At 40.4% G+C, this 17162-nt stretch overlaps 7 protein-coding genes across 7 annotated transcripts; 3 read left to right on the top strand and 4 right to left on the bottom strand.

Moving 5' to 3' along the window:
• Nucleotides 1-180: 180 nt before the first annotated feature.
• FOA43_000732 (uncharacterized protein) lies at nt 181-1281 on the top strand (the record flags this gene model as incomplete). The annotated part of the gene is made up of 1 exon (XM_038921059.1): nt 181-1281. One exon carries the CDS (start codon nt 181-183, stop codon nt 1279-1281), a length of 1101 nt encoding a protein of 366 aa, XP_038776987.1.
• A 19-nt stretch (nt 1282-1300) lies between these two features.
• FOA43_000731 (uncharacterized protein) lies at nt 1301-3003 on the bottom strand (the record flags this gene model as incomplete). Its single annotated transcript, XM_038921058.1, has 2 exons — nt 1301-2840; nt 2999-3003. 2 exons carry the CDS (start codon nt 3001-3003, stop codon nt 1301-1303), a joined length of 1545 nt encoding a protein of 514 aa, XP_038776986.1.
• Nucleotides 3004-3071: 68 nt separating this feature from the next.
• On the bottom strand, nt 3072-5963 carry ALA1 (Alanine--tRNA ligase; the record flags this gene model as incomplete). The annotated part of the gene is made up of 1 exon (XM_038921057.1): nt 3072-5963. One exon carries the CDS (start codon nt 5961-5963, stop codon nt 3072-3074), a length of 2892 nt encoding a protein of 963 aa, XP_038776985.1.
• Nucleotides 5964-6926: 963 nt separating this feature from the next.
• Nucleotides 6927-7670, bottom strand: TPI1 (triosephosphate isomerase; the record flags this gene model as incomplete). The annotated part of the gene is made up of 1 exon (XM_038921056.1): nt 6927-7670. One exon carries the CDS (start codon nt 7668-7670, stop codon nt 6927-6929), a length of 744 nt encoding a protein of 247 aa, XP_038776984.1.
• A 524-nt stretch (nt 7671-8194) lies between these two features.
• Nucleotides 8195-9204, bottom strand: FOA43_000728 (uncharacterized protein; the record flags this gene model as incomplete). Its single annotated transcript, XM_038921055.1, has 2 exons — nt 8195-9039; nt 9117-9204. The coding sequence occupies 2 exons, from the start codon at nt 9202-9204 to the stop codon at nt 8195-8197; spliced, it is 933 nt and encodes a 310-aa protein (XP_038776983.1).
• A 474-nt stretch (nt 9205-9678) lies between these two features.
• On the top strand, nt 9679-14925 carry FOA43_000727 (uncharacterized protein; the record flags this gene model as incomplete). Its single annotated transcript, XM_038921054.1, has 2 exons — nt 9679-9682; nt 9992-14925. The coding sequence occupies 2 exons, from the start codon at nt 9679-9681 to the stop codon at nt 14923-14925; spliced, it is 4938 nt and encodes a 1645-aa protein (XP_038776982.1).
• A 606-nt stretch (nt 14926-15531) lies between these two features.
• Nucleotides 15532-17129, top strand: FOA43_000726 (uncharacterized protein; the record flags this gene model as incomplete). The annotated part of the gene is made up of 2 exons (XM_038921053.1): nt 15532-15539; nt 15572-17129. The coding sequence occupies 2 exons, from the start codon at nt 15532-15534 to the stop codon at nt 17127-17129; spliced, it is 1566 nt and encodes a 521-aa protein (XP_038776981.1).
• Nucleotides 17130-17162: the final 33 nt, after the last annotated feature.

Genomic DNA, 17162 nt, shown 5'->3' with positions numbered 1-17162 from the left:
TATTCGTAGATTTGTTGACAACCCGCGAGGAGGAATAAATATTTTTTTCTTGTTAGAGAGAGGGAGGGATTCTTTAAGAGATGATTGAAAATTCCGTCTCGAATTCCTTTTCTTCAGTTGTTGTAGATGAACTATAGAACTTTGATGGAGGGAATCTTTGCTATTAATAAACCTTCCGGTATGACCTCGCGGTTGTGCTTGGATAAAGTGAACAATATTCTTTCTCACGCCGAATGCTTTCAAGCTTCGATGAAGGATCTCAGAAGTAAGAGAGACCAGACTTCTGGAAGGAGAAGAAGGTTCAAGACGAACAAGCTAAAGATGGGACATGGTGGAACATTGGATCCTTTAGCATCTGGTGTTTTGATTTTGGGTGTTGGATCAGGAACCAAGAAGTTGGGTGAGTATACCAATGGATCGACTAAAATATATGAAGCTACAGCATTGTTTGGAGGATCGACTACTACAGGAGATTCCGATGGCCAGTTGTTAATGGTCACAGAAAACGATTTCATCACTAAAGATATGCTCAGTGATGTTAGAGACAAGTTTGTTGGTACTTTGTCTCAAACCCCGCCTATATTTAGTGCTCTTAAGATGAATGGTAAGCCTCTATATGAATATGCTAGAGAGGGTCTTCCATTACCAAGGCCTATAAAGCCCAGAACTGTCCATATCTACAAACTCGATCTAGCAGATGATTGTCTTTCAACCAACCACGATTTCAAGTTCTTGAAGAGTGAGGTTTGTGAGGACGGTTCTATATTAGTTGACAAACTTAGCAAGAACCCAACATTGAATGATCATAAGCTATCATTTTCTGAAGAGTATATGAAAAATGCTAAAGAAGAAGATAAAAATGAAAAGCCCATTGAACCCAGAACTCTTGAAGATCTAAAGAAATATGAATCAAATAATTATAGAGCACCACTCCTACATTTCAACGCCGAGGTTTCTTCAGGAACATATATTCGATCCTTAATTAGTGATTTTGCTAGAGCTCTAGGATCGTCTGCCTATATGGTTGCTCTTACCAGACAAAAGCAATCGGAATGGCTTTTGGGCCAGAACTGTTTTGAGCTTTCAGATTTTGAACAATTACCAGAAGAAGTTTGGGTGCCCGTTCTTAAGAATGTGTTTGAAAAGGGATCCGAGGTTAATGTTAGTAAAGAACTTGAGGAGGCGAGAAAGAGCATTCCATCAATTAATGATACAGAAACTGTAGTCGATACGCATTCACAGGAAGGGGATTTGGCCACAGACGAACCAAAGACTATTTAAATAATGTCTTATTAGCTAGTTAGAATGGAATATAGAAAAGTATCGAGATAACAGCCCAGAACGTGAATATTTTCCGGTCCATACTAAGACTCGTGGCACCACTTGTCGATGTCCCCGTATCAGAACTGCTAATATCGTTACAGGAAACGTAACTGCCATCGCCTGGAAGGCCATAACTCTTACCAGGGAAATCTTCCTCCATGGGACACGAAAACCCAAAATCGGCCGGACAATCTCTAACAATTGCTTTGCATAACTCGATGCAGGGAAGGATCTCGTAGTACTCTAACGGAGGATCTATGGTATCTTTCACAAAGGAACTACGACCATCTGATGCGTTGTATTCTCGATAGCCGGTATGACTCTCCGAAGAGCAACGTGGAATTGTAACTGAGCAAAGCCACTGCTTATATGACTGCTCACAGTCATTGCATGTACGTATTGGAGAAAATCTGGAATCTAAATCGGCATCACATGGAATTTGCTGCATTGCATAACCAAACTTCTGATACAAGCTCTTGGCATAGTCGTCATATACCTGGCCTAATTGTTCGGAGTTCTGAAGGTTCATTGAAAAGTTTTTTGAAACAGGTACTGCATATGAGACATCTTTGCAAAAATCCAAGCCATAAACAACCTTGCAGGCTTCTGAACTCATTGTAGAGAAATTAAACATTCGGTAGACTGCACCCCCGTACGATATTGTATCATAGGACTGAACTAGTACGCCGGTATAATCGCTTGAATTTTCAAGATCTTCAACCGAAAAGAAATTATTATCACTCTCAATGGTCGATTCGTTTAGGTTTATTGTTTTGACAGATCCAGTTGACTCTACAAACGCACACCAACTTTGGTTCAATTGTTGTAGTTCTTCATATCTATCAATATCATAGAGATACACTCTATAATTGGAATCGTCTTGGAATGTAAGATTTGCGGCAGAAAACACGGCAGAATTATAATCACTATCAATAACAGTGGTCAAGGAACCGGTATCGTACTGAAATACTAAGTCGCTTTGTGATATTCCAAGCTCATATACCCACGTATAATTCGATGAACAATCGGTGCATTCGTCAGGCTTTACCGTAATGTACAAGTTGTCATGGTCAGATGATTTTTCGGCACTGGCAATACCTTGAACGTACCCGTTGGAAAATTTGAGTCGATTCATTGCCGAAATGTTTGTTACCGTCGAATTAAATGTATAGTAGAGACTTATCCCATTATTTCGGCTATCGGAGGACCAACCGTCGGGAAGCTTGCATAACGACGAACTAATGAAAACCATGATCTCATACGATGGCGACAGGCCGGGAGAGGAGTAATTAACCTTGAAGTCATACGTCATGGAGTCATTGAGGCCAACAGAAGCCTGTACAGGTATCCAGTCTTCTATGGTATCTTGATCTTTGTTTAAATAATCATATAGCATCATATCAGATTTCTTCATGGCATAATCAGGATCGATCTCTTTAAGTTGGTGATGCTGCACCGATAGGGCAGCTAAGGCAACAGGTATTAAAGTCAAAATCCATACCTGTATCAGCCAATTCCTTTCTTTTATATACATGATGTTGCAGACTGATATCCGAGTGCTAGCTCGCAATCTGAGATGAGATGGTACGGATTGATAAGATGATACGTGAAGCTTTTTATTTTTCGACTCTTCACCATTTTTTTATCCTTCTATATTTTGAAATCCAAAAATAACAGCATATTTAGGTTAGCTTTAATTTATTAAAAAGGCTTTATACATGACACAAGGAAAGACTAGTAGCAAAACATTATAACTGTAATTTTTCCTTGAAAAGTTTGGCAACAGCGTCAACGGCATCATCAATACCTTCGACCTTATCACCCATACCTTGACAAACATTACCTCTACCTCCAGCTTTTCCTCCGATATACTTGGATGCAAGCTTAGCAACTTCAGAACTTGGAAGCTCCTTTAAGTGCTCATTTGAAATATACACACCCTGAGCAACTCTAGCATTGCCTTTGGTACCTGTGATCAAGAACAAAGACTTGTCCTTCTGGTTCTTTTTCAAATAGTTAATTGCCTCAGTAATGACCTTGGCATTTGGAGACACTGCAACATGCAAAGCAACAAATGGTGCTTCCTTGTGCTCCTCGAAATAAGTCTTGATTTCATCCAGAGTCTTCTTAGTGTCAGCTTTCTGTCTAGATTTCAGCTCATCCTTGACCGACTTCTCGATTTTGTTAAACTTTTGCTTCAAGCTCTCCTTATCCAAAATAGAGACATTAAGCTTACCAAGTTGAGTTGTCAACTCTTTCAACTTTTTCTGCTTAGCATCGCCAAATGGCATACTCTGAGTGCTGTTAAGCATTGCATCAAACTCATGAGCAACCTCTTTTGTTTTCAAGGCCTCATCTCCGGTAAGAGCGACCATTCTTCTGATACCCTTGGCAATACCATTTTCCTCTGTGATAACAAAGAATTTGATATCTCCAGATTTAAATGCATGAGTACCACCACAGAACTCAATGGGGTAGTTGTACCACTTTTCATTGGATGGATCTGCCAACATATCATCCACTGACGCACCAACAGAGACGACTCTTACTGGATCAGGATATGTCTCTCCAAACACATGTCTTAGACCCTTTATGCTCTGGGCATTATCAAGAGGCACGGCCTTGGTATACACCTTGACGTTCTCCTTGATTATCTTATTCACGGCCTCCTCAGTCTTTTTAATTTCATCCATCGTCATACCCTTTTTGTAAGAGAAATCAAATCTCAGCTTTTCCGGAGCAACCAAAGAACCCTTCTGGTCAATTGCTTCGCCCAAAACAGATCTAAGAGCAAAGTTCAAAATGTGCGTACCTGTATGGTTTCGTCTCAATGGGGCCCTTCTGGCCTCATCGTATCCAGCAATTACACTGTCTCCAACACTCAGGGAACCCTCTTGAATGAAGCCAACGTGCAACACGTAACCAGCGTACACTTGGGCATTTTCAACCTCGAAATCAGCCTTACCATCAATGAGAATCTTACCAGTGTCATTTACCTGGCCACCCTGTTCAGCATAGAATGGAGTCTTATTGAGTAAAATACCAATCTGCTCACCAGATTTAAGATCCGAGGTAGAATTCTGGAACTTACCGTCAGCATAAATGGCAACAACTGTAGCATCAATATCATTCGAGGTGTATTTATATTCATCGTCAGTCTGAGGGACATCATCATTTGATTGAAGGTCTCCAAGAGCATGCACATCCAACTTCAAAAGCTCTTTGCCTTTTTTGCTTCCACTAGACTTTGAAGCCTCCCATGAAGCAATCTTGGCCCTCTCGAATCCCTTCTCGTCAATCTTCAACCCAGATTCTTCTGCCATCAATCTAGTAAGATCAGCAGGGAACCCATAAGTGTCATACAATCTCCAGACAACTTTACCCGAAAGCATCTTATCGGATGTCTTGGAAGCATCGCTGGCGTAAGACTCAAAAAGTTTCTCACCCCTATCCAAAGTTCTTGCGAAGGAAGCTTCTTCTTCATCCAAAATTTCAAATATATATTGAGGATCTTTGGCAACCTCTGGAAATATGTGTTTCACTTGTTCAATTAAAGTTGGAGCCAAAGTAGAAAAGAAATTGCCGATTGGATAGTTCATATATTTTCTAGCATATCTGGCACCTCTTCTCAATATTCTTCTCAAAACATAACCTCTACCTTCGTTGTTTGGAACGCCACCATCAGCAATAGCAAAGGTCAATGTACGGACGTGATCGGCTAACACTCTATAAGCAGTGTCAATACCATCGATATCATCCTTACCAAAATGGCCGGTGTACGGTCTAGCACCAGTAATATCCTGGATTTTGGCGAACAATGGCTGGAAAACATCGGTATCATAATTAGATCTAACATCCTGCAACACTGAAACCAATCTTTCAAAGCCCATACCAGTATCAATATGCTTTGCTGGTAAAGGCTTCAAAGATCCATCGGGCTCCCTATTGAATTGGATGAACACGTTATTCCAGATCTCTAAAACATTAGGGTCGTCCTGATTAACCAATGAAGCGGCATTTCTTCCACCAATTCTATCATAGTGAATCTCTGAACATGGGCCACAAGGACCCTGGTCACCCATCTCCCAGAAGTTATCCTTGACATTACCAGGCAAGATATGGCTTTCTGGAACACCAATATTCTTCCAGTATTTCTTAGCCTCCAAATCTGGTTCTAATCCTGCCTCCTTGTCACCACCAAAGTATGTGACGTATAATCTTGTGGGATCGATACTGTAGACCTTAGTCAACAATTCCCACGAGAAGCCAATGGCACCCTCTTTAAAGTAGTCACCAAAAGACCAGTTTCCCAACATCTCAAAAAAGGTGTGGTGATAAGAGTCCCTACCAACATCCTCAAGGTCGTTGTGTTTACCTCCTGCTCTAATACACTTCTGGGAGTTGGTAGCCCTATTTATATGAGCAAGAGGAGAAGATGGATCCACAGTACCCAAGAAAATAGGTTTGTACTGATTCATACCAGCATTAGCGAAAAGCAAACTTGGATCATCGTGAGGGACCACAGAAGAAGAAGGAACAAAGGTGTGTCCACGTTCCTTGAAAAAGTTCAAAAAGGTATCTCTGACCTTTGAAGCTGGCCACTCAATGGTACTATCCTGAGAGTCACTATAAGTAGACATCTTTCTAAATCTTACAAATCTGCTGCGTATAAAATTGAGTTTTCTCCTCTTTGTAACTATTGGAAGGGTTCTAGCTATTGCACGATATTTCTCAACAGATAAAGGAAACAGGCCAAAATTCATGTAAAGAAAAAACAGTGCAATCTCAACCTAAGTATATTGAAGATAAGAAGATTCGGTGTTCTCTAAGAAAAAAAAATTTCAGCTGGTGTCGGCAGCACCACCGTCCAGGAGGCACGAGTGAAAAGTACCTCCAGTAAGAGAGAAAGATGAAAAATAAGGAAAAAAATTGAAGAATGTAAAAATTTCTGGTCGGCTCTAAACAAAGGAGTTCCAGCAGTCACCTTTGTTGTGTTTAGGTCAGTGGTACAAAGTATGGTCAGATTGAAAACACGGTATATTTTACTTGAGGTCATATACCCAGAAAGAAAGACGTATCCTATTGAGAGGTCTTATGGTAGTTTAGCGCAGGCTACTGTTTCGTTACATCAGCCGTCACCTTCAAATGTCAACGGAAGAACCATAATACATTTAATAAAGGCTTCGTTGCAAAAGAATTTTGGTGACTACGGCTTTTCTATGGGGATAGGATTAACGATGAGGTATTTCTCTGGGAGAACAAGTACAGGAATTTTGAGGATTACTCGAGGTAACTGCAAATACATAGTAGGAGCGATGACTTTCATAAGTTCTATTGAAGGTGAGAAGTGTATATTCAATTGCATTGGAGTTAGTGGATCGATAAGAAAGTGTGAGGATCGGTCTGTAGAACATTCGCAGAGGTTGATGCGCGTCATAGAGGATGTCGACCGAGAGAAAGGGAAATATTCAAGGATGCACAACTTCAGACAAGTGTTAGAAGAACATTGATAACTCATTTAAGTAAAACTCTTCTACAGGTTTCTACGCAAAATCACAAATAATGGAATCATATTTATAGCCTCTCAAAGAGGATCAGCTAATTTACTGTCTTGACTTAATGATATCAGCAAACTCTGGCTTCAAAGAAGCACCGCCGACTAAGAAACCATCAACGTTGGTCTTGCCTTTGAAGGTTGGAGCATTACTTCCGTTTGCAGAACCACCGTATAAGATTCTAACGGATTCAGCCTGCTTACCGATGACGGTAGACAAGTACTTTCTGATGTCAGCGTGAATCTCCTCGGCATCTTCAGCCTTGGCAGTTAAACCAGTACCAATGGCCCAGATTGGCTCATAAGCAACAACAATGTTGGACCAGTCCTTAACCTTTTGAACAACGGCCTTCAATTCTCTCTGACAAACAGATAAAGTCTTACCAGCCTTCTTCTCATCAATAGTTTCACCAATACAGAGCATAACCTTCAAACCTTTCTCCAATGCAAATTTAACTTTGTCAGCAACAAGCTCGTCAGATTCGTGGAAAATGGTTCTTCTCTCAGAGTGACCAAGAATGACGAAATCAACGCCGAGGTCCTTCAAGAAATCTGGAGAAACCTCACCAGTGTAAGCACCAGAGGCCTTGCAGTAACAGTTCTGAGCACCAACCTTAACAGTAGACTGCTTGTTTTGAGCAACAACCTGAGCAAGGTATGGGTAAGGTGGACAAAGAACAACTTCAACGTTCTTTGGCAAATCTGCCTTATTCAAATTATCCACAATAGTGGTTATGGCCTTTTCGGAACCATTCATTTTGAAGTTACCTCCAACAAAGAATTGTCTAGTCATTTTGGGTGTTATTAATTAAAGTAGGAAAAATCCGATAGAGTTAAAGCGAAAAAAAGGGAAAAGAAAAGAAATATTAGTTGATCCTTCGTATCTCGGAGTACGGAAATGCTTCTGCATTTATATACTGCAACGATTTCGGTTTGTGAATTCAGTAGAAATGTCAGGCAGCCGGAGTTTCTCAATTCCATTTCCAGGCGCCGCGCTGCCCGCAACATAATTAGGTGTCTTTCTACCGCACTCTTTCCTTTTTATTTTATTGTGCGGTAACTTTCACCCGCGAGCCGGAGCACGGTTAACCTTACCTTAAGATGACCCACCGTTACAGTAAGCACCGATGATGCCCTTTCCATTTTTGATTCTCTCGTTCAAAATCACTTTTTTTTTCCCCAATAGGAGGGATATCCTTATAGGCTGTATCTGTCTGATCTGAGATTCCGCCGGTTTGTTGCTGGTTGAAAATGTATCTCCATTAAGCGAGACTTTTAAATATTATATAATATGATAATGACAGCTCCTTTCTCTATTTATGTCAATCCATCCTCCTCTTGATTCGAACACCCATTTTTACTACATTCGCAAAATTGTTCATACAATTTCCTGGTCTCCAATGCGTTTCTTACTTGTTCCTCTTTGACTTTTACTGTTGCATCGACCACCCTATTCATTTCGTTATCGCTGAGTCTTCCATTTGAATTGAACTTCAATTCTTCAGATGTATCTTCTCTCATTCTCTCTATTCTCTGTGGATCTTTCAGTTCACTCCATGTGGTCATATGGGTCTTCAGTGTATAACGTTGGTCATTCTCGTTTTTCTGCATCACTATCCAGCTGCAATGAGGAACGTTCTGAAGATCCTCAAAGTACTCGACTTTCCAACGGAACCACTTCATAAGAAAAACACGTGCCCATATTCCGTGCGTTACCAATACCAATACAGATGGAAATGAATCCTGACTAAACTGGCGAAATAGAGAAGCATTAAATGATGCACAACGATCATAGACATCTGCAGCGCTTTCACCATGTGGGATTCTATAGAAGAAATGTCCGTATTTGGCTCTTTCTACCCACATTTGTTGCATCTCGTCTGAAGTGCTCTGGAAGTTTCCAAAATCTTGCTCTCTCATTCGTGGCTCCTCATAAACTTTATACTTGATGCCCGTATCCTTGATGCCATCGATAATATCAACGGTGGTCTGTCTGGCCCTCATATAGGGTGAGGTGTAGAAGCAGACAGTATCATCATCTTTAAGAATGCTTTTCAAAACCTTTCCAGCTTCACGAGCCTGGTGATGTCCATGCTCGGTTAATGGAACCTTATGGTTGGGTATGTACCTATTGACTGTTTTGTCCCTGTTGCCTTGGGATTCTCCATGACGGACCAATAAAATTAACTTCAGCGGTTAGTAGGAAGAGTGTGTCAATAGAAATTAAAAAATTACTTACTCTTGGTGTACACATAGTTCTCTATAGTAGCCTTGCCAAAGTGTTTATCATGAAATGTGTAAAAGGGTTTCTTATCCTGTCTCTCCATATATGGGGAAAAAAGTCGCTTTGCTCCCTCACCAGGTGGTTAGACTCATCGACTGTAGACGCGACGGTCCATAAGGAAAAGAGATGGGGAAAAAAATAAAGCGCAGTAAGAAGGAATTTCGAATGCTTAAGCTCTTGTTACCTTTCCGAACCTAATTGTCCATAGTATCACCATGTTGTTGAACTATTCAAGAATTGGAATACGATTTAATTCTTCTTTGGCCGAATCAACGGCTCTAAGAATCAGAAAAATCATTCCATCTTTGGACCAGATTTTACCGACAGATCTTAACGTTGGTGGTGGTTCAAAGCGCAAATATTTTCTCGAAAGAAGCTCCTACGGAAATCTACCCGTGTATAAAACTATTAAGAGTCAGGCAGTTTACACCGAAATTAAAAGGGTGCAGGGAGATATAGTCCAGCTTAGAAATGACATTCAAGAGCTCTTACCTCAGATTCCAAAGCAGAATTTCACATGCGTAATGCAAAGCAAGACGATCAAAATAAAAGGAGATGTATCCAAAGAGTTGAAGAGTTATTTAGACAAGAGGATTTGAACATCTGTGAATCCCATGATATTTTCTTGTATATATTAAGCACTGTATTTAGTTAATAAATTAAACCTTTATCCACCATTTAGATCCGTCTCAGCGAATTTTTGAAAGACAATGTAAACTGATTGATTATTATTTACGTTTCTGAACCTCGTTTGTTGGACAAGGCTATCTTTTTTTTGTTTTGATTCATCATAACTTTATTACTTTTCATAGTATACTGAATAATGGTAGAGGCTTCAGAAGAAATGAAACATGCTCTCAATGGTAATGGAAATGGCCATAAGAATAGTGTTTGTTCTGTTGATTCTGTCAGCTCTCACCAACAGGGCCACTCTGTAGACAAAAGTCACATAGCTATTATGGAACCTGACGATACCCACGATTTTCCTTCGTTTAGTCAAGGTGAGGAAGTACCCAATGATTCATTTATGGATTTTGGTAATGCTGAGGATACAGGCAGAGTAGAAGAGCGTGTTGATGATACATCGGAAACCCCAAAGAAGGGAGCAAGCTTGAATATTCCGAAGCATCAAGATTTTTTGTCGCTATTTAGGCATTTGAAGGATATTCAGGGTGCAGAAGATGCAGAAGATGTTGAAGATGGGGGAAGAAATAGTACAGTGGATGAAAATGCCGAAAATGGTAAAGGTGGGGAAAGTACACAGCGTTCTCAACAACTTCAGCAATTACAACAGCAACTCTCCAAGTACCTTCACCATCACTTTAACAGTGGGGTCAACTCCGAGGAATCACATCGGTTCCAAAGCAGGCTACTCAGGGGTTTTAAAAAGGCAAGAGGTGATGACAACAGAAATAATAGGAGAAGGTCCACCATGGTATTCAAGGATTCCATTCAGGAGTTGGATTACAAGAATCAGGAAAAGATGGACTTCATTATTACCTCTTTGACTGCTGGATACCCAGAGGTTTTGTTTACCTCTTCATATTTTCTTAACGATGAGCATAGTCAGAGAAAAGTTCCGCTTCTACTCTCTTTCTTGTCACTTTCTATTACTGAAGTTACTAGAAGTAAGCATTCCAAAAGAAGAGTTTTCAAGTTGTATCTGGAATACGGCTTAGGAAATGATGTTCTAAGATGGACTCTTCTTAAAGATTATAAGCAGTTGATGAGTTTTCACAATAAGCTCAGGATTCAGGTGTTACAAACCAATGTGCTATTCAAAGGTACAGAGAAAAGGGTCATAAAGATTCCTAAGTTTCCCAAGCTAAAGGATAGTCGCAATTATTCTTCCACTTCTGAAATGCATTCCCCATTGCATACACCTACCGAAATTTCATCACCATTGCGGCAATCTACTGACTTTACTTCTTATAATTCTGAGAATGGTCATGCCCATCATTTGTCATCTTCTTCAAGAGAAGTTGGTACCCCTGCTGACGAGTCGTATGTAACTGCCCTACGATCTATTGACTCTTCAATATCTTCTGATGGTGCGGCGTCTACTCATTCAGGCTCTTCTATCATATCCAACATTTCCAATGCTTGGAAACGTGCTTTTCTTAAGTTTAATAGAGGTGGAGCACCAAGGAAGGGCTATAGCTTAAGAGAGGGTCTTCAGCAGTATTTCGATGAGCTAATAAAGTGCTTACTTTTGCGTACCGAGTCTACGAGACTTCTTCAGTTTTTTGAATTGTCACCGATAAGCATCCTACTCGATAAGGAAAATGTCGAGAAAAGGAAAGAGGGATACTTGTTTATCAAAACTACCGCAAAGGCACAAGGTTGGAAAGTTGGCCACTTGAAATACAGAGATTTCAAAGCTATGGTTGTGAGACACACCTCTAAATGGTTCATTGTTGGACACAGTTATATCATGTATGTGTCTGATATTAACTCGACGACACCTTTGGATGTTTTTCTTGTTGATTCCAGTTTCAAGATGTCTCTTTTTGGTTTTGCTGAACTATCTAAAGGTACAAATGTTTCGGATTTTCTGAAAGAACAAATGCAGGCCGATTCAGAGTCCAGTGATGAAGAAGATGACGGCACAGTGCCTAGTGATTTTGCTATAAGAAGAAAGAATCCGTATTTTTCAATGACCCTTGAAAACTCCGAGAGAAAGTTAAGTGTTATGTCGAAGTCTGCCAAGGAGCTAAAAAATTGGTGTCTGTCTATTTACGAGATGATGTCCCAGTCTGAGTGGAGTAAGCCACATAGATTTGAAAGCTTTGCTCCTATTAGAACGGATTGCTTTGCTCAATGGTTTGTTGATGCCCGAGATTACATGTGGGCTGCTTCTTCAGCTATGGAAATGGCCAAAGATGTTATATTTATTCATGATTGGTGGCTAACTCCTGAATTATACATGAGAAGACCTCCAGATGGAAACCAGGAGTGGAGGATTGATAGAATCTTAAAACGGAAAGCCGAACAAGGTGTGAAGATATTTGTCATTGTCTATAGAAATGTGATTAACACGGTTATAACTGATTCGCTTTGGACCAAGCATTCGTTATTAGATCTTCATCCCAACATTCATGTCATGAGATCGCCGAATCAATGGATGCAAAATGTCTACTTTTGGGCTCATCATGAGAAGTTGTTAATCGTTGACCAGACGGTTTGCTTCCTTGGTGGTATTGATATCTGCTATGGTAGGTGGGATACTCCGGATCATACCTTAATAGATGATCATCCGTACGCTTTCCAAGCACAGGCGTCTTCTCCTTCCAAGGTCGGGCATGCGTCGTGTCAAGTTTTTCCAGGTAAAGATTATTCGAACCCAAGAGTTGGTGATTTCTTCGATTTACATCATCCATTCCAAGATATGTGTGATCGGGAGACAACTCCAAGAATGCCATGGCATGATGTTCATATGGTGACTTGTGGACAGCCGGCCAGAGATCTATCTCGTCATTTCGTTCAGCGTTGGAATTATTTGCTACGTCAAAAGAGGCCTTCGCGTTTGACGCCATTATTACTTCCCCCTCGCGACTTCACTGAAGAGGAATTGGATCGATTCCACTTTAAAGGTACCTGTGAAATACAATTGTTGAGGTCGTCGTGTTCGTGGTCTCTTGGCCTTCAAAAGCACGAACAAAGTGTTCAAAATGCATATATGAAATGTATTGAGACTAGTGAACACTTTGTGTACATAGAGAATCAATTCTTCATTACATCATGCGAGGTTGATGGTGTCATGGTTATGAATCGTATAGGTGATGCTCTAGTTGATAGAATTATACGTGCTCATAAGGATAAAGAGACATGGAAAGCAGTCATTATGATTCCCTTACTGCCCGGATTTGCAAGTGAAGTCGATAACCACGACGGTTCATCCGTGAGACTTATTACAAGATGTCAGTATATGTCCATTTCTATGGGGGAAAGTTCTATTTATGCCAAATTACGGAAGCTCGGTATAATTCCGGAAGATTATATTCAATTCTATTCGTTGAGAAGGTGGGGTATGATCGGCAGAAAGAAGTTATTGGTGACAGAACAGTTGTATATTCACGCTAAAGCGATGATAGTGGACGATCGTACTGCTATTATTGGATCTGCCAATATCAATGAGAGATCCATGAGGGGTACACGAGATTCAGAGGTTTGTGCTATTGTTAGAGACAAAGATATGATTAATAGTTATATGGATGGCAAGAAGTATAAAGTCGGGAAATTTGCTCACACCTTGAGGATGCGACTAATGAGAGAGCACCTTGGGGTTGACGTTGACTTATTAGATATGGTGGAGAGACGGTTTTCGGAAATTGAATCATTTGCTAGTACTGATCTTGGTCTCACAGCCTCAACATTGAAAGGTGCGCAGCACGGCGATAACAGACTCTCAGCGATGATAGAGTTAGGAACCAGATATTTGTTGAAAGAATATGACGGTACTGAGAAGTTTAAGTCGATTCTCACCAAGAATTCCTCAGCCGGAGGGCCACTTTCTGAAAAGATGCAGGAGTCATTTGGCGTTATCGATGTGAATGACAACAGCAATAATTTGGATGATATACCTTACATTTATTCGTTTAACCATCGTGCTAGTAAGGAAAATATCGGAATCAGAGATCGAAAGCCTTTTTCCACCGATACAAGAGTCACTACTCCCGAACATAGAAGTGATGTTTTGGGTTATGGTGAGGACAAATATCAATCTGATTTCTACGTTGATTCTAAAGCCAAAGTTAACAGTTTCCTTCGAAAGGCAGCGGAAGCGGCTAGTGAGGATGGTCTTTTACCTTACTACGAAGATGTCATTGAATTCCTCAACGAAGAGGATGAAAATGTTTCCATCGATGAACTCAATAGAGAGCGTTGGGTTATGTTGAAGAGACTCTTTTACATGCAAAAATTAGAGTCTAAGAAGGCATATGACGCTCGGGAGCAGACGTCGCCATCTCCAGAGGATGCAGAGAGAAATAGTGCTACCGCTAGAGATATCAAATTGGAGTCGATCCCGGCAACGACTTTGAGTGATGATGAAATTAAGGAGATTGATAAGAATATTTTACCTCAGACTGTGACTGATTTTGTGGATCCTTACTCCTTTGAGGATCCATTAGACATTGACTTTTTTGAAGGGATGTGGATGCCGCAATCAATTAGAAACACTATGCTTTATGAAATGGTATTTCATGTTCAGCCAGATGACTCGGTTCTGATCTGGAAAGAGTATAAGCGATTTCAAGAGCTTAAGCAGGCTTTTATGGAGAATCAAAAGTTAGAACGCGGGTATAATGAAAGCGATGTTGATGATAAATATCCAACCTATGAGGGGGATGACGAGGTCATTTTTGAAGGTAACTTGAATCAGGATGGAGCTTCTGACTCTATGCCAGGATCTTCTGACTCTGCACAAGTGCATTTTGAAAGCTCTGAAGATAAAAGTGAAAGTAAAGAGTCATTGCTGGATTTAAAGAGAAGAACTATGCGGAGAGCCCGGATGACCGAGCTGGACAGATTCCAAAGGGCCGGAAGTCTTTCTGGTGGTATGGGGCCTATGATGTTTGGTGGAGGACTTGTTGGTAATTATGGTTCGATGTCAGTGTATGATTACGAAACTGCAAAAAAGCTTCTCGGACTAATTAAAGGTAGGGTAGTTAAGTTTCCATCTAAATGGCTTAAAAAGGAGGTGGAGGGCTCGAATTGGTTTTACAAAGCTGACAAGCTTCCACCGATTCAAATATACAACTAAGAAGCTTTATAGTATCTACTACAATTACTTATTAGGGTCAATAGAAACCCTCAATTCCTATTTGAATTTCATTTTCTTTTTCGTGCATTGAGATTTTCCGCTTGATAAGATAAGCTTCGAGGTACGGCTCGGTAACCAATGAAATGCTTGACGGCAGTGCGAGCGGCTCAGTTTGATCTGTGGATCAGGAGAACACTTATTTCTCAGAAGAGAGCGAGATAGATGTTGATATAGGTATAATGTTAAGAAGAAAGTAATGGGATTAAAGGTTCAATATTAAGACAACGATGATATCTAAGTTTTAAGAAAGTAAAAGATAAGCAGAAAGAAAAGAAAAGAACAAAAAAAAGACGTCAAATCTTCTCAGGTTTGCTTGTGCAGCAAAATGCCTACATTACTGATAGCGCAACTGCATGTGGACTACGGCATGGCGATAAGAGGTAATCGATTGAAGTAGAATTTTTATGGTCAAGAAATTGTTTATAATCGGCAATATTTCTTCTTTATTGTTGTTATCTATTTACTTCTCTCTGTATTCTTGTTGCCGGCTTCGATGTCCTCAGATCATATAGCTGTCGCTTTTATTCAACTTTTCTGTCGAGATGAATGCTTCTGTTGATCTCTCGGAGAAACTACTCTGTGATAGCTCAAGTGATTTGGTCAAGGATTCATTAAGGAACAAGGGTGATCCATCAGTCTGTTACAATACAAATGTCAAACCATTTAATACTAGCAATTTCAAAAACCAATGTCAAGATCCCGTTGGTGCTACTGCAAGGGCAGCTATGAATGCTACTACTTTAGCTGATCAAACAAGGGGAAGACATTATCAAATTCCCAACAGGTTCAAATTTCGAAAGAATATTCCATTCACTAGATCTATTTCATTGCAGATGCCAGCATCGAATCCCAATATTCCACGACGAGATCATCCACTGAAGAGGCAATCCTCCGCTTTTTTTTCTCCCTTGAGTTCTGAGGACTGTAACACGGATTCGTTACCTCTGAATCAAAGTAAAAGGCATAGTATATCTGTATTGATGGATATGTATGACTCTAACCATAAATATCCAGAGAAAGGTACTAGATTCACCAACCCATACGATGAAACTAAAGTCCCGCAGACAATGACCCCTTCTATGAGAGCCTACATATTTGATTCCACAATTTCTAACAAGCCATTTCCGTATAAACTCTCACCGTCACTCTCGCTTATAGATCAAGGGAGTTCCAAAATAACCAAGAAATCTGAAAGAAGCTCTAATTCGCAGAATCCTATAGTCATCACCAATGGTGTAATGCTCAAGGACATTGGGCAAAACATAGAGCATAGAAAGTCCATACTGATTTCCGGTGTTGAAGAATCTAATAATCCAGCATTTGCATCGTCAGTTTCGAAGATCAACTATTATCAAGGCTCGGTGCCGCATGATACTTTAATTGCGCAGGTTGGTCACCAAAATGGCGTAGACTCTACCAAAGAGCACTCCTCTGGAACTGATAATTTATCCTTGAATGTTCCACTTACCCACAGAACCGGGACCGATGAATCCTCGATGTCGTTAGCTTTATCTGCTGCAGACTCGGTTTCAAGTGATGCCGAAAGCGATGATGATGAAAGAGAGATCAATATTATTGGTGACGATGAATTGACTCTGGATCTTCATATTAATCGCGGTGTTTCGGTAAGCTCGGCTACAGACGTTGAGCCTGTGCCAATGCGAACTCAACAACGTCAACTAGCTATCAAGGATATGATAGATACGAATCGAGATGCCGGTGATGCCTGGCTCAGATATGCTACCGCTGATGATTCAAGCAGCCAAGGCAAAGAGTCTGTGCTAGAAGATTCCATTGAATCTCTTGTCCAAGAATCAAAAGAGTATTCCCTAAGCGTTAAGAACTCCCAACTCCTCGCAATCTGGTCAAAAGTAGGTATTACTAGAAGAAATATTTACGAAGAAATCACTAAGAATCTTCGGAATATGGTTATGTTCAGCAAAATGCCAGTGATGGAGGCAATTGAACGATATTCGAAATCTACATTAGGAGAGAGAAAAAATCTAGGGACCGTCACTAATACAGGTCAGAATCTCTCATCAAGATATCTTGGGGCTGAAGGAGAATTCTCGTTGGTTGCTGGTTCCCAACTGAGCAGGGAGCTGTGGTGTTCCGCCAACGAACAATTCAAATTTGATAGATAGTCCGCATACTTGTATATTTAAGTGAATAAACTC

This window comes from Brettanomyces nanus, chromosome 1 (assembly GCF_011074865.1).
Source record: "Brettanomyces nanus chromosome 1, complete sequence".
Classification (NCBI taxonomy): domain Eukaryota; kingdom Fungi; phylum Ascomycota; class Pichiomycetes; order Pichiales; family Pichiaceae; genus Brettanomyces; species Brettanomyces nanus.
This window is presented reverse-complemented; position numbering and strand designations above follow the sequence as displayed.